We start from the raw sequence: 14,593 nt of genomic DNA, 5'->3' as shown, positions 1-14,593 counted from the left end.
ATACTCATATGAATATAATAATTCTTTAATCAATAAAGAACTCTGAATCTGTATCCGTACAATCTATGTACATCTTTCAGCACACACCGCTTGTAATCAACAAGTGAGATTAAAGCTCTTTGCTTCGATAACTGCTCTCTTAAGTCGAGCGCTCTCTGGTACCGCCAAGCGGTCTTTGCGCCTTTGCACGCTGCTTCGTAAATATGCGCACGCTGCCGGCGTCGCGGCCGTCGTCGACGACACTGCTGGCGCCTAAGTCGCAGTCAGTCATTCAGTTCTCAGTGAGCGACGGCGAAGGCAAAAGTCATTTGAAAGCGTCGCGCGCAAACAAATTTATAATATTCAATGAAGAGGGGAGAATTAAATTATAAAAAAAAAGAAAATTAGATAATAAAATGACCCAAAAGCCATTGGCGCCGCTCGTAATCTAAATGGCTAAACTTCTAGTTTTTTTAGAATAAAAAAAAATATTAAAATAAGGAAAATAATTACAATTTATGTTAAGGCAGTGCGGGCATGCCTTGAAAATCCGTTAAGAGTGTAAGAAGAATTACAAATTATTTAATATTTTTTGTAATATAAAAGATCGCTCCCAGCTTGACAAGTATAGCCAGTTTGTTCAAGTTAATGTGAATATTTTTTCAAATTACGTGTGCGGCAACAACTCGCAATGACTTGGAAAAATCAATTTTGTAGCAGGTCTGCGCACGCACTCACACACATACACACTTAAACACAAACTCAAGCACACGCATACACAAACACACATGCATAAATGCGACCGTCTGAGTTTGGCGCCCACCCACCCTGGTGCACTCAAAACCAGACTCAGGACCCTTTAAAATACCGAACAATCCACTTCTATGTCATTTGCCTGTGTTGAGATGTGTGTGCTTGCATTGGTTTTCTGCATACACACATTTCGTCCACAAATCTGCGGCAGATGCACAGGGAAATACACACAGCCAGACATACATGCATATGCACACATACCACACGCTCAGCATGCAAAAAGTTAATCAGCGAACTGCACAGTCCCCCAACAACAACAACAACATAGAGTAAAAAGATACGCAGCAGCAAATGGCTATAAAAAAGTTTGCAATTAACTGGCGCCGTCGGCTGTCATGCTGGAACAGACGCTCTCCCTTGCCCCTACGGCGCTCCACTCACCTTAGGGAACCTGTTTTGGCGCGCCAGTTGCGCTTCTCGTTTGCCTATGCCCATGCATCGTGCGCATGTGTCCGGGAGAGTGCCTGAGTGCCATGTCTAGACTGTGAAGTGGTCTGCGCTCTCTTTCTCTCGCCCTCTCTCGCTTTCGTTTTGATGCTCGTGCTCATTGGACGCACGCGCCGGCTTCGGTGTCCACTCTCATTGACGATAACATGCGAATACAAAGCATAAAGCAAAAGGCTGCACAATTTATTTCCATGTTTATATTTACTACATCTATGGGCCATTGCGACGACAACGAGTATGAATCGTCCACGATGGGCTACATAACTCTTAATACAAATAGTTTATATGCACAAATAAATCGGCATATTTCCTTCATTTTCGTAGAGCTTAACTTTTATTGTCTAATCAACAAGCAAAATTATAAATGACTTTGCGCCATCGTGACACGACTCGCTTGTAACTTCCCATCCCTATTTTCTTGCCGATTCTTATCAGCAGTAAGTCATAAATTGAGAGACAATGCTTTCTATTTCGTTCGTTAAGCTCAATACATATGACCACAAACGTACATAAATATCAAAGAGTTTAATACATATACAAAGGTACTTGTATGCGTATCACATTGTGCTTCATATTATTTATTTAATATTTATTACAAATGACTGAAAATTATCATATTTTGAATTGCTGTGAAGGCTCCGGTCTACTTTGCTAACATCTGCAAGGTAATTAACCCAATTTCAGCTACCGAGGAACATAATTCATAAACGTAATTATACGACAAATTCTATGTACATATGTGTGCCTCGATAAGGTGAGCTACACGAGCAACGCGTATCAATTCACGCAAAGTTTCAAGACATTTTAATACAGTTCAGTCGAGCGCCTAATGAAAGCCAAAAGCGAAAATTTCCAATTACCGTCACAGAAGGCACTTCAATGGGGAAGGCTTTTAGCATACATACATTTGCATGTATGTAAAACGTTTGTCTGATGTGTACAGAGAGAAAAATTAGGTATTCATTTCAATCATGTTTAGGTTTACAGTATTTCAAATTCCATAAGTTAAATTTTAAAATGATCGGGGAGAATATTAAATTGTATTGCAAGTGATTGTATATCATGTATATGATTGATTAGATTATAGAGTAAATATCAAATACGAAGAGTTCGCCTGAGAATGTCTTAAAACAAAAAACTTTCCATGATCAATCATAATTGTTCGATTCTTTATATTTACTTGATATGAACTACGCCAGGCAGTGCGATTGTGTAATGAAAAGGCGGAGAAATAATTAGTTCTTGAAAATTGAACTAAACATCCGACAGACTACTACTATACAGGTGTTTTGTTAGCTTATATTTTGAAAACCAATCGTGGAAATGAGAGAAGCTTTCTCTCACATAAAAACTCTCCTTTCGTATGACTGCACAAATTTATGAACTAGAAGTCGTAATCTGTGTATTATCATCATATAAGCTCCGAGTAAAGTATATACAATTTCCAGAATAATTATAAAGTAATTGAAATACATACCATTTCTAGGTGAATTCACATTACCATGTTAAAAATAAAAACTAAAATATGTGCCAAGTATTCAATACACTCGTATTCAGGCTAATTATTGCGTGCATACGACTTTTTTGCTGAGTGTTGGTTTTATATTTTTTATTTGCTTAGCGGAATGCGGCACCAAATGATTCCAAAGTACAATAATGTCGACAAAACGCCCCCGTTGTAGCGCCAGCTCCACTTTCTGAAAAAGTGGCTGACTGATCGACAAACAGACTGATAAAGAAGCGCCAAGCCCAGGCGCAACAACAACGACTCAGTGCTGTATTTCTTACTATTGCTGGGTGATCAGCAACTGCGACTGAGTGAGATTGAGTCTTTTTGGATTTGGGTCTCGGCGTTATCGTCGGCAATAAAATTGCAACGCTAGCTAAACTTGCAGTGCGCGCATAGAATACAGAATGGAATGGAAGCTGAAGCTACAGCCAAGCCACAAATATGTTTTGGTTTTGGAGTCCAATGGCAAATGCCCAGACCCCTCATTGCGTTACTGTCTGCTTACGAATATTATGTGTCCGTTCCGCAAACTTATATATTTGTGTATATATATAGATAGACATTGTTTTGTTAATAATCAAATGCTTCTTTCAGCACTATTTATTGTTGATCAGCCAAAATGCTATAAACAATAAGCGCCAAGGAGCAGAGAGCTGATAAGATCAACAGAAACGGCAAGCAAAAAACACTTCAAAGCCAAAGTAATCTAAAATTCGCAACATGACTGGGCGGATGTGGAGTTTGCAGTGCGGGACGCTGTGCATAATGCTCATGATTACTTTATCAATGGCTTGTGAGTAGACAAAATATGTTAATCTTACAGATAAATATGTATTGATTCGATTGCTTCGATTGCTATAGCGCCTGCGCCTAGTAGACAGCACAGCTGCATGAGCTACAAGGAGAATGACAACTCGCAGCACGACGATGACTACGAGCAGGAGAGTAGCGAAGGCATCAGTGTGGAGCAGCAGTATCTGGAACCAGGTGCCATGCCTACTGAGCCACACAAGCGCAGCTGTACGGATGGCTATACCTTCTGTTTTACTCTGTGGAATCAGACCTCGAATGGCACGCGTTTCGTAAAACAGGGTAATGTAAAAAGAAAACCAAGAGAAAGAATATTTTAATTAGTATATCTTCTACTCTATGTAGGCTGCTGGAAGGACAACACTGATCGCAATTCCATTTGCAGCCACACGAAGTGCACTAGCTCGGCGCCCACGTCCCGCAACAACAGCCTCTACTATTGCTGTTGCTCCGGCGAGCTGTGCAATGCGCAAGTGGCTATTGTGGAGCCAGCGCCCCAAGAACTGATAAATAATGTGCAGTTGGTGATCTACAATCGAGCCGCATCACAGCAGCATAACTCATTTAGAGCCACCACGATGCTCAGCTGCGTGGGTCTGCTGACAGTCATTATAATTGGCATTATGTTGGCTGTTCAATATTGTCGTGGTGTGAAGGAGAATAGCGAACCAGAGGAATCGCCTCTGGCTCCCTCAGGTCCCGGCTACAGTTCCAATCTGCGAAATGTCGACAATATGAATCTGATTGGCATGCTGGGCAGTGGCAAATATGGCACTGTGATGAAGGGCATGCTGCATGAGCAGGAGGTGGCCGTCAAGATCTATCCAGAAGCTCATCATCAGTATTATGTGAATGAAAGAAACATCTATGCATTGCCACTGATGGATTGCCCAGCACTGCTCAGCTACTTTGGTGAGCATGCAGCAGACTGCACGTATCAGCAGAATGCCATTATTTAATTCTTCTTTTCCATTTAGGCTACGATGAACGTCGCACCATGGATGGCCGCATGGAGTACCAGTTGGTCTTATCTCTCGCGCCGCTGGGCTGCCTTCAGGATTGGCTAATTGCCAATAGCACGGACTTTGCCCAGTGCTGTGGCATGTTGCGCTCCATTACGCGGGGTCTGTCCCACTTGCACACAGAGCTACGATTGGGTGAGCTGCACAAGCCCTGCGTGGCTCATCGGGATCTCAATTCGCGCAATATCCTAGTGCAGGCAGATCTCAGCTGCTGCATAGCGGACTTCGGCTTTGCCTTGAAAGTGTTCGGTTCGAAGTACGAATACAAGGGCGAGGTGGCTATGGCCGAGACCAAGAGCATCAATGAGGTGGGCACACTGCGTTACATGGCCCCAGAGCTGCTCGAAGGTGCCGTCAACTTGCGAGACTGCGAGACATCGCTGAAGCAAATGGATGTTTACGCACTGGGCCTGGTGCTGTGGGAGGTAGCAACACGTTGCTCCGATTTCTATGCACCTGGCCAGCTGACGCCACCCTATAAGGCTCCTTACGAACAGGAGGTAGGTCCGCATCCCAGTTTCGACCAGATGCAGGCCTTAGTGGTGCGTCATAAGGCGCGCCCGCTATTTCCGGCAGGTTGGGGAGGTGGTGCTGCTGCCAAGCTTGTGCGCGATACATGCGAGGATTGCTGGGATCACGATGCAGATGCCAGGCTAACTTCGCTTTGTGCCGAAGAACGCATGCAGGAGATGTCGAGCTTGCGTCCACGGCTCCAAACGCAGCCGGCTAGTCCGCTGCTTAACACCAACAACCTGGCCTTGCCGACGGCGCAGTTGCTCGTTAGCACAATCAGCAACACCACAACAATTGCGGCTGCAGTGCATCAAACACAATCACAGCTAACATCAGCCGATGGTGGTTTGTTGCAGCCGCCGCCCAATCAGCAATTTCCTACAGAAAAGAATCACCTAAGCTATGCACAGCCTCAGTTGCAGCCCCATCTGCAGGGGCGCAATCCCTGCCAGGAGCGCAACTTGGCACCGCAGCCTCTGCGTACGCCGCCTGTGCTAGTGGAGCGCAGTAAGAAGCACAGTTTTCAGCCACAGCAGGAGCAGAGTCTGTCCTGCTTGGAGCATGACGTAAGCGTAGAAGAGCTCATTGCCAGTCGCCAACAGAAGCAGAACTCAAGTCTGGGCCAGGGCTTTCCCAAGCAACAAAACACAGATCACAAGCTGCGTGGCTGGCACGGAGTGCGCGCATTGATCCACAAGAAACTCTTCCGCAAGGAGCACGCCGAGGAACTTTGCAGGCAGCTGCAATTGGGCGAGGAGAAGTCAAATCTCGTGGCGGCTCTGAAAAGCATGGACAATGCACATTTGGCGAGTGGCCTGAGGCGACCCAACAATTTAGACTTGAGTCCGCTGCAGCCATTGGATAGAGCTAATCTGCTGCAGCTTCGCAGCGCGGAACAGCGCACTGGCACACCCGCTCATATAGTGCCGCGTTCGCTGTCCAGCAGCCTTATCAAGCACATCAACTGCAATGGGACCAGCAACCACAACAACAACAACGAGAACGAACTGCACATGTTGTCGAGTTCCCGGGCGCCAAAGCGACGTCCTGGACATCTGCGCACAAATTCGCTACTGGTAACGAGCAACAGCGGCAACATGCCGCCGCCAACAGAGCAGCAAATGCGCCGCCAACGCAGTCTGGAAGTCTTCCGCGAAGTCTTTAGTGGGCATGGCAGCAGTGAACGTCTGCGCGATCCGAGTGAGCGGGTCAAAACCCCCGGCGACGTGCCCCCCTCAGTGCGAAAAGCGCGTGCCTCGAAGACGTTGAGTCTATACGACGATCGCATGATGGACTCGTCGCTGTTAAATATACTCTAGCATGAGGAGGTTCTGCTGCTAGAGCTTTAAGACTAACATCGGCAGCAGAACTATATATTTAACTCATATCTTTAGGTTCATCAAACATATATTCAGCGATAGCCATATGGAGAGCTAGTGCTCTCGACCTGATACTAAAATCCGATATTGAGAAAACACACACATCTATATATCTATATATATTGTATTTTTCAAAGGCAAGATCCAATAGTCCTCCTACAGAAGAGAAGGCTCCAGAGAAATCTAGATGTATATGTATTTTTCCACCAATCATTGTAGCGTTTAGTGCGGTAAACAACCAAAGTCCTTATAGGTTAGAACAGGATACTACAGAATAGTACAGAGTAGAAGTATAGAAGAAAGAGCAAGGAGCAGGTAAATCAGTATAGACGACATATTTTTGACTTGAACTTGACGTGAAGCAGTCTGATTATAGTGAAACGATAGTGGATTAGTGCTTAAGTTCTCAATAGAATTGAGCTTACAGGGCGTAACTGTACCTCGGTTAGGTTTACAGTCGGTTTAAGATCAAGCAGAATGGGGCTTTTAGTGGGCCAACAGGTTAGGAAAGACTTTTTTAAAACCATATACACATAATATAATGCATACATAACGAAAAACACTTAGACTTGTAACACAATTATATATAAGCTAGTGGCTAGCGACCAGGGGCTGGGCTGATACGGCAACAGAGATGTTAGCTAAGTTTACCTAACGAAAAGAAATAGAAGTAAATAGCCCTGATTGAAGAGCAGAGACACACACATACACACCTATTTTTCCAAGTATTATACGAACCTATTCTAAAGCAACTTCGAAACCATATAAAGAATTTCATGCGTATGCCTTTCTATTATATTCAGACTTAGAAATCAGATTAGTTTTGTTTATCGTTTATGTAGTACATGTAGACCAAAACACCCGCAGCCTTTCAATTAAAACAAATATATATATATATTAATAAACACTAGTCATATGATTTACATTAATTATAAATATATTTAATAAAAGTTTATTTAACTTCATTTATTAAGGAAAATAAACAATGAACTCTCAGTGTAGCCACTCGCTTAGTTTTGAATTGCAAATCACGCAGAGCGCCGTCTGAGTTCGATCAGCACCGGAGCATTGGGCTTGTTGATCAACAGAGTTTCGATATCCAACTCGACATCCGTTCGGCCTCGCCATATGAGCTCATAGTTGCGCAGCAGCTGTGTAGAATACAATTTGAATTTTAAATGCCATTGTCATGCTATATGATGGCAGAGATTAGAGCTAATCCTTACCCTTAAGAGCAAGACGTGCATATTCTGTTCAGCTAGGCGTCGAGCAATACAGGCCCGCATGCCGTGTCCAAAGGGCAGGACGAGATAAGGATTCAGAGCATTGCGTTGTTGCAGCCAACGATCGGGCTGAAAACTTAGAGGATCTGGAAAATGCTCAGGCTGCCGACAAGCAACCATATTCTGGGTAACCACGGTGGTCTAAACAATCGCAGAGGTTTAAATAATTATTATTATTAGCATTTTCAGTTGCACTTACTCCCTTGGGCACGAAGTAACCACTGAGCACTGTATTTTGGTTGAGGATTCGGCCGAAACCAATGGAAATGGGATTTAGGCGGAGCGACTCCTTAAGCACTGCCCGCGTGTATGTAATATCCGTGCGCAGCTTTTCCGCGCTGAGTGCCCCTTTAGGACTGGGTAGCACTTTGACTGCCTCTGCGTGGAGACGCAACTGCACTTCAGGATGTCGAGCAACATGGTACAGCAGAAAGGCGGAGGCATACGACGTGGTATCAATGCCAGCCAATAGTAAATCAGCCGCTGTGCCCACAACATCAAGTCGATCCAGCTGAGGGTTCTGAAGGTAACTAGCAATCAGTGAGGATCGAAAAGAACTTTCTTGAACATTCTGTTCCAACAGCTGCAAGGCAACGCTTTCCATATACGCTTGAGCGCGACGCAGCTTGCGATAGCTAGGCGTTTCTATAAAACGCCAGAGCTGCAAGCCCTGATCGGTGGGTAGAATGCAGCTATTTGTGGTCTCAGCAGCATGCATCAGTTGCGTAGAACGGGAGTTGGCATGTTGCTCCTCGGGCGTAAAAGATTGAATGCGCACTCCAAAGGTCAACAGGCAGGTGACTAAAGATTGCAATGAGTTGTTTGAGTATTGAGATCGGGAAAAAAGATTATAGTACAGCTCGCTCACGTTCTAAATTCAGCCTGGTTAGCTTGGGTAGCATATTGATGACTGCCTCGTCTCCAGCTGACTGCTCCAGAAATGCTAAGAACTCTTGGGTCACTCCATCCACCTCGCACACAAAGTTGCGCACATTTCTCGGCGCACTCAGCTCCTTTTGCAGCTGCGATCGAAGGCGCCACCAGTCGGGTCCATTTGTGGGCAGCAGACCCGTGGTCTTGTAGAGATGTGGGCGCTGCTTGCGGTACTGGGCCAGCGCCAGGTGACTGCGTCGCTGCGGACAGTCACGTTCGTTAAGCAGTGTCGCGATGTCTTTCGGATCGTACAGCCAAACAATATCCTGACCTGGCACCATTGTCTCTCTCACAATAGATCCGTACTTTTCATACTTATCCTGCCCGGCCTTGTGTAACTGCAGCCAGGAGTATGCACCGATACCTGGCATGTAGTTGTACAGATTACCCAATCCAAACGGGCCTCGAGGCCCCGGCATCGCCTCAAAAGGTTTGGCGAACGTGCATTGCCGCGAGTTGCAGCAGATTTTTAATAACTTCGTCAACATTCTGCTCCGCTCAGTTGCTTCCAACGCCGATTCTCGAAATGTACTGAAGAAGAATTTTACGATGGGCAAGCATTTGGGTTTTTCGTTGATTGCGCCTTCTTTTGTTTCACTTGTCACCGAAAAGGTAACAGAATTCAGCAATCTGCTCACGGCCGAGTCGTGTTTACCTGTGATGCAGACTTAAAACCATTCGTTTACCTGACGACGAAGAGAGTGCCCAGCTCTGCTCTTAAAACTGCTTCTGTTTTCCGCTAATCGAAAAGTGGTGCATACGTTTAGGTGCTGGCTAATGAAACTAATCAAAGCAAACTAGGGAAAAATTATTCAGAATCTTATAGAAATATAGACATAAATATAATCTTAAGGAAATATAGATAATATATAAATCTATATCTAAATATATCAGAATAAATTAAATGATTTGAAGATTAGACTTTTGTTTGTATTGGTAATATTTTAATACTTTTGTCATTTTTGAATAGCTAACAGCTTGTCTGGATATTAAAGCACCTTTAATTTGAATCGCTAAACTAAAACTAATCTTCTTTATTATCCGACTGCTGTTTGGTTTTTCCCTTTTTGTCCTTAATGCGTTTCATCTTTTTCTTTTGACTTAAGCTTTGCCAAATCAGAAGCATAAAGTTGCAAAAAAATATGAGAATAAGAAGTAGAGGTAGAATTAAAATTTCCATAGATTTTCTAACAAGGTAAAACTTTCCAGAAGACGTGGGGTTGGACAAATGCTTGAAAAGGTTGGGTTGGCTAACCAATTGCTCCGCATACCAAACAGCTAAATCCACGGGTTTCACTTGGCGTGTGCGAAAACTAAGTTGCGCTTGCTGCACTGCATCCAAATAAGAATCTTCACGTACCAATTGCTTGAGAGCTGCGGAGAAGCTATTCACTTCAAAGTTGCTTGGTGAGACTTCAACTCCCAAATGACGTTCCTCCAAGCGTTTGGCGTTCTGTGATGCAAAGAGATAAGATTCGCTGAAATAGATTTAATCTTATTATTTAAGCTTAACTTACGTTGATTTGGTCCATTAGCAGTGGCAACACAATAATTGGAACTGCATTGTAGATAGCTTCCTGAATACTAAAGCTATCTCCATGGGTGAAAAATACTTTTACATTGGACTGAGCTGCAATCATAGAAGAGAATTGAGACAAGATTCGAGGGAGAAGGTTTTCAGCTAACCCAAAATGTTCTGCTGCATATTTTCCACCACATTGATGGCTCTCAAATTGTAGTAGTTCTCCGATAGGTGTAAATCTTTTACATTGTTCACATTCCAAAGAAACCCGAACTGACCATACTCCCTAATCATGAATTCAATCGCCTGTATGCCCTTGCCATACATCAGCTCAATATAAGGCAGATTTATGAAGACGACACCCTCAGAAAAGCGATCAATAAAATCCTGCGTGCTAAAAGGCAATGGTTCCGACTCGGCCCGAATATGCAAGCCACCCACCTCTATTACGTTCGGTGGCATATTTTGCACATAATCCAGAATTGGATGCGTGTTAAGTAGCACCACCTGCACCTCGGGATTATAGTACCCTTTGCCCAGCATGCCGTTTAAAACGGGTTGCACAACAGACCACTGAATGCTATCAAGAAATATAAGTATACTGATTATCTTTCCTCAGCTTGGTGCGTGTTAACTTCATACTTACAATTGCTCGGCCAGGTACATGACGTGGTTCTGTAGGCGGTGCCAGTAATTCATTTCAAGAGGTAGACGACTGGTGAAATGCGGAATGGTTGCAGCACTGATTGTGTTCTCTGCTTCAACTAACTGAGCTAAGTCTGTCGTCAGCTTACCACCGCTCAGAGCTATTACGGGCACAGATCGAAGCTGCGGCAGCTTCGTAAGCAGACATTCCAAAGAATAGGTGGCGTCATAAATAAGCAAATCAAAGTTCACGTCCGGAATGCTGAACTTTTTGAAAAAATGTGTCTCAAACGTGGAGCGGCAGGTACCAAGCAGCGCCTCATACCAAATGAGCAGCTGCTTAATATCCCAATAGCTCTGGTAGTGACCCATAGCGTTTGCATAATGCTTCTTAACCACATCGTATTCGTTGGTCAATGGCACGATCTGTATGCCCGGCATCTCAGCATCGATGTGTGTGCTAATGACTGTCAGCTCGTGGCCGCGGCCAGCGAGCGTTTGAAAGAAGGGCAGCGCCCAGCCAGGATTATTATGCACCGGTGTGCCAACAATGCACAAAATTCGAGCTGCATTCGACTGCTGCCACTGGCTGCACGTAAGCAAAAGCAACAGCAGCGGCAAAGCTGCCGCAATCGTTTTCATATTACCAAACTGTAGCACCACAACCACACGACTGATTCACCTCTGGTTTCGCCGGCAGTGATAAGATAACGGGAATGAAGGCAACGTATTCAAAGCGATAAGTTTTGTTTTGTTTATTTGTTTCCCCAGGAGAGAACTGTGTACTCCCAAAATAAATACAAAATATGGAAGAGCATGCACACATAGATTCAGCATAACAGGCTTGGCAACGCCACCTATGTATAGCTGACTAACTAATCAATCGCTAGACTGCTTTCAAACTGATAAGCAATATTAGTCTGAATGAGATTAAGCTCGGCTTTGCTTACGTTTGGTGATAAGAAAAAACTCTAATCAAATTGACAAAAGCAAATGAGAGGGCTCTAGTCGGGTGTGCCCGACTTAGAGATCACCTGAACTCTGCGCAGAGTTGCCTTCAATCATTCTTGGCTTCTTTTATTACTACTTGAAAAGCAGCTCTCAGTCCGCTTACTGCGCACCGTGTGCAGCGGCAGCACTCGAACAGTCGCTCTCGATAATTCATCTTCTTTTATAGTGTAGTAATCAACACATGAATTATTATCGCATGCTATCGATTGTAGTGAAAACATATGAGTTATCGAAAAAATAGCTTTCAAGTGTCTGCCTATTGCAGTTTATGTGCCAGCTGCGTCGAGCAGACGAACGTAGCTAGCTGGAACCGATCATAAATATATAGAAATTTTCTATAAACTTTATTATCTTTCTACCTGTTACAAACAATTTCCCAGTTTGGATTTGTGAATAATTGTTTAAATTAGTTATTCTAAAACGGACAACTGAAACTGTCATATGCACCCTTATCGGTGTTTTTATCATTTTGATTACATTATTTGATATAGACACTGCATTAAGTCGTTATCTTGAGAGAATATTGAACTCAAAACAAAACTAAAAATCTTTTTCATATAAATAATCAAAAACTTAATGTCCACATCGTCTATGTAAATAGCTGGGCTGGGTATATTAATTGTCCACCTGAAACATTCGTTTAGATTGTGATCAGAGCAAATAGGGAAAATTTTTCGAAATCAATTTTCAATTTCTTATCAGGCCTCAAATGGAAGCGCTATAAGAGCAGAAAGCATGCCTGACCACCGTTTAGTAGTTGACCAGATGCAGACCGACAAGTATCTCGGTGTCCGCGTTGCTATTGCTATACAGCTGCTTGGCTGGGCAATGGGCGCCAATATATTGGCGCTGATGGGCATGACGTCTCATAGTCATCATTTATGGCGAGTAGTTGGCTTAGTTATAGAGTATGGACAGAACAATAACGAAAGAGTCTCGCTTACAGGAATAGCGTATTGTTGTATGAGCTGGCTGAGCGGGGTCACAATTTGACTATACTGTCTGTGGACTTGCCACGGCCTGACGTTAAGGTCCCAACCAATGTCAGCTACATCCATCTGGAACGTGCCTACGACTTTTATGATGCGGAAGGTGCCGATAAAATTGATATTAGCGCGTTCATTGGCATTGGCAACTATGTGACCATTCCGATTCATTATGATTTCGGCCTAAAAACAGCGAAAAACATAGCCAGGTCGCAGGGCTTGCTGCAGTTGCTGAACTATCCAGATGACTTCAAGTTCGATGTGATAATCAATGACTATACACTGGGACCATATTTACTGGGCTTTGCGCACAAGTTTCGCTATCCGCCTATTATTGGCATGACAGCCTTTCACAATGCGCCCATCACACTGGATTTTATGTCGAATCATTATTTTCCAGCTCTAGTACCCTATTATTCAACTTTGTATAATGCGAACATGAGCTTTTTACAGCGTTTGGATAATACGCTCGTCTTTGCCGCGGACACAATGTGAGTATGAAAGCAATTTCATATACCATTTAACTAATTTATCAAATGTTCATAATTAGCTATCGCCGATGGTATTACAATCCCAAATTGGATGAAATAATGCGGCCCATTTTCGGGTCCGATATGCCGTCCCTTTCAGACTTGGCAAAGCTTACAAAGGTATCACTGGTCAATTCACATCCAGCCACCGACTATGTGGAGGCCTTGCCACCCAATGTGATTGAGGTGGGTGGCATGCAAGGTAAGCCAGGCAAGGCTCTGCCCGATGAACTGGATGAATTTATTAGAAGTGGCAAGCGTGGAGCCATATTGTTTTCATTGGGCACCAATATGCTACCACACAATGTGGACCTGCAGATTAAATTAAACATTGTGGAGGCTTTCAGGCAATTGCCTGAGTATAATTTCATATGGAAGTTTGATGAGGAGTATTTAAAAGATGTCCAGATGCCAGCCAATGTTTTGGTGAAGGATTTTCTGCCGCAAGGCGATATATTGAGTAAGTTTTAAATATTTTACGAGCTGATCGATATGCAACATAAAACGTTCCATGACCATTTCCAGGTCATGAATCTTTGGTTTTGTTTATTTCACACTGCGGTGGATTAAGCATCCAGGAAGCGACTTGGCACGGCGTGCCCATTGTCGGTATTCCTTTATTCCTCGATCAGTATCGGGTAAGTCTTATTTATTGGGATGTCTGAAGTTACTTGACCAATGCCTTCTCCTAGAATCTCATTCAAACAATCAATGCCGGTGCTGCTGTTCAGGTCAACTATTTAAATATGACCACCGTCCAGCTGGTCTCAGCCATTCGAGAAGTCGCCGAGAACAAGAGATACGTGCAAGCTATGAAAATTCGCTCTCAGCGTTTGCGTGATAACCCTGTGCCGCCCTTGGAGCTGGCTGTGTGGTGGGTAGAGTATCTGCTGCGTCATCCTGATCCGGCTCACTTGCACTCGACAGCCAAGGAACTGAACTATTTTCAATCGCATTCTTTGGATGTGATCGCTATTCTGGCACTGATTCCCTTGTTGCTTATTTATGGCCTGCAGCGTCAGCGTCCCAGGGTCAGGGTACAAAGGGCCAAACGGCATCAAAAGCGCGATTGAATAAATAGACTTTTTGTAAAATCAAATATTTTATTTACGCTTGTAAATCTAAATATTATACAAGAAATGTTCGTCGTTATTGCTATAATTTCTAGGCAACGGGTGCTCATTATTTCTAAAAAATCGAATTACAAAAA

The 14,593-nt window shown here is 43.7% G+C and overlaps 4 protein-coding genes across 6 annotated transcripts; 2 read left to right on the top strand and 2 right to left on the bottom strand.

The window, feature by feature from the left end:
* Positions 1-292: 292 nt before the first annotated feature.
* On the top strand, positions 293-7,374 carry LOC111597498 (bone morphogenetic protein receptor type-2). Of its 3 annotated transcripts, none has more exons than XM_023312256.2 (5): positions 293-540; positions 3,344-3,542; positions 3,611-3,841; positions 3,905-4,471; positions 4,537-7,374. In XM_023312256.2, exons 2-5 carry the CDS (start codon positions 3,470-3,472, stop codon positions 6,411-6,413), a joined length of 2,748 nt encoding a protein of 915 aa, XP_023168024.1. In that variant the 5' UTR covers positions 293-540; positions 3,344-3,469; the 3' UTR covers positions 6,414-7,374. The 3 variants fall into 3 exon arrangements, with proteins under 3 accessions (XP_023168024.1, XP_023168026.1, XP_023168027.1); XM_023312258.2 differs by lacking the exon at positions 293-540 and adding an exon at positions 549-699; XM_023312259.2 differs by lacking the exon at positions 293-540 and adding an exon at positions 1,807-1,904.
* A 127-nt stretch (positions 7,375-7,501) lies between these two features.
* LOC111597565 (cytochrome P450 302a1, mitochondrial) lies at positions 7,502-9,525 on the bottom strand. Its single transcript, XM_023312364.2, has 4 exons — positions 8,625-9,525; positions 7,956-8,557; positions 7,700-7,897; positions 7,502-7,624 (listed from the first exon to the last, which is right to left on the bottom strand). Exons 1-4 carry the CDS (start codon positions 9,175-9,177, stop codon positions 7,502-7,504), a joined length of 1,476 nt encoding a protein of 491 aa, XP_023168132.1. The 5' UTR covers positions 9,178-9,525.
* Positions 9,526-9,627: 102 nt separating this feature from the next.
* LOC111597497 (UDP-glucuronosyltransferase 1-8) lies at positions 9,628-11,665 on the bottom strand. The gene is made up of 4 exons (XM_023312255.2): positions 10,858-11,665; positions 10,376-10,791; positions 10,207-10,319; positions 9,628-10,142 (listed from the first exon to the last, which is right to left on the bottom strand). The coding sequence occupies exons 1-4, from the start codon at positions 11,496-11,498 to the stop codon at positions 9,714-9,716; spliced, it is 1,599 nt and encodes a 532-aa protein (XP_023168023.1). The 5' UTR covers positions 11,499-11,665; the 3' UTR covers positions 9,628-9,713.
* Positions 11,666-12,611: 946 nt separating this feature from the next.
* Positions 12,612-14,476, top strand: LOC111597530 (UDP-glucuronosyltransferase 2B15-like). Its single transcript, XM_023312307.2, has 5 exons — positions 12,612-12,751; positions 12,814-13,344; positions 13,404-13,843; positions 13,909-14,021; positions 14,076-14,476. Exons 1-5 carry the CDS (start codon positions 12,633-12,635, stop codon positions 14,454-14,456), a joined length of 1,584 nt encoding a protein of 527 aa, XP_023168075.2. The 5' UTR covers positions 12,612-12,632; the 3' UTR covers positions 14,457-14,476.
* The last annotated feature ends 117 nt before the right edge of the window (positions 14,477-14,593 follow it).

Source organism: Drosophila hydei, unplaced genomic scaffold (genome assembly GCF_003285905.1).
Source record: "Drosophila hydei strain 15085-1641.00,03,60 unplaced genomic scaffold, DhydRS2 tig00000001-arrow-pilon, whole genome shotgun sequence".
In the NCBI taxonomy this organism is placed as follows: domain Eukaryota; kingdom Metazoa; phylum Arthropoda; class Insecta; order Diptera; family Drosophilidae; genus Drosophila; species Drosophila hydei.
This window is presented reverse-complemented; position numbering and strand designations above follow the sequence as displayed.

Excerpts from the sequence above, each read along its gene's own strand:
- LOC111597565 (XM_023312364.2), bottom strand. The coding sequence starts at position 9,177 with ATGTTGACGAAGTTATTAAAAATCTGCTGCAACTCGCGGCAATGCACG. Across the intron at positions 8,558-8,624 it reads AACCAGGCTGAATTTAGAAC|TCACCTGCCTGTTGACCTTT; the intron begins GTGAGCGAGCTG and ends TGCAATCTTTAG. Across the intron at positions 7,625-7,699 it reads TGCACGTCTTGCTCTTAAGG|CTGCTGCGCAACTATGAGCT; the intron begins GTAAGGATTAGC and ends TATTCTACACAG.
- LOC111597530 (XM_023312307.2), top strand. The coding sequence starts at position 12,633 with ATGCAGACCGACAAGTATCTCGGTGTCCGCGTTGCTATTGCTATACAG. Across the intron at positions 12,752-12,813 it reads TCTCATAGTCATCATTTATG|GAATAGCGTATTGTTGTATG; the intron begins GCGAGTAGTTGG and ends TCTCGCTTACAG. Across the intron at positions 13,844-13,908 it reads GCCGCAAGGCGATATATTGA|GTCATGAATCTTTGGTTTTG; the intron begins GTAAGTTTTAAA and ends GACCATTTCCAG.
- LOC111597497 (XM_023312255.2), bottom strand. The coding sequence starts at position 11,498 with ATGAAAACGATTGCGGCAGCTTTGCCGCTGCTGTTGCTTTTGCTTACG. Across the intron at positions 10,792-10,857 it reads ATGTACCTGGCCGAGCAATT|CATTCAGTGGTCTGTTGTGC; the intron begins GTAAGTATGAAG and ends ATTTCTTGATAG. Across the intron at positions 10,320-10,375 it reads TATGCAGCAGAACATTTTGG|CTCAGTCCAATGTAAAAGTA; the intron begins GTTAGCTGAAAA and ends CTATGATTGCAG.
- LOC111597498 (XM_023312256.2), top strand. The coding sequence starts at position 3,470 with ATGACTGGGCGGATGTGGAGTTTGCAGTGCGGGACGCTGTGCATAATG. Across the intron at positions 3,543-3,610 it reads GATTACTTTATCAATGGCTT|CGCCTGCGCCTAGTAGACAG; the intron begins GTGAGTAGACAA and ends CGATTGCTATAG. Across the intron at positions 3,842-3,904 it reads CACGCGTTTCGTAAAACAGG|GCTGCTGGAAGGACAACACT; the intron begins GTAATGTAAAAA and ends TACTCTATGTAG.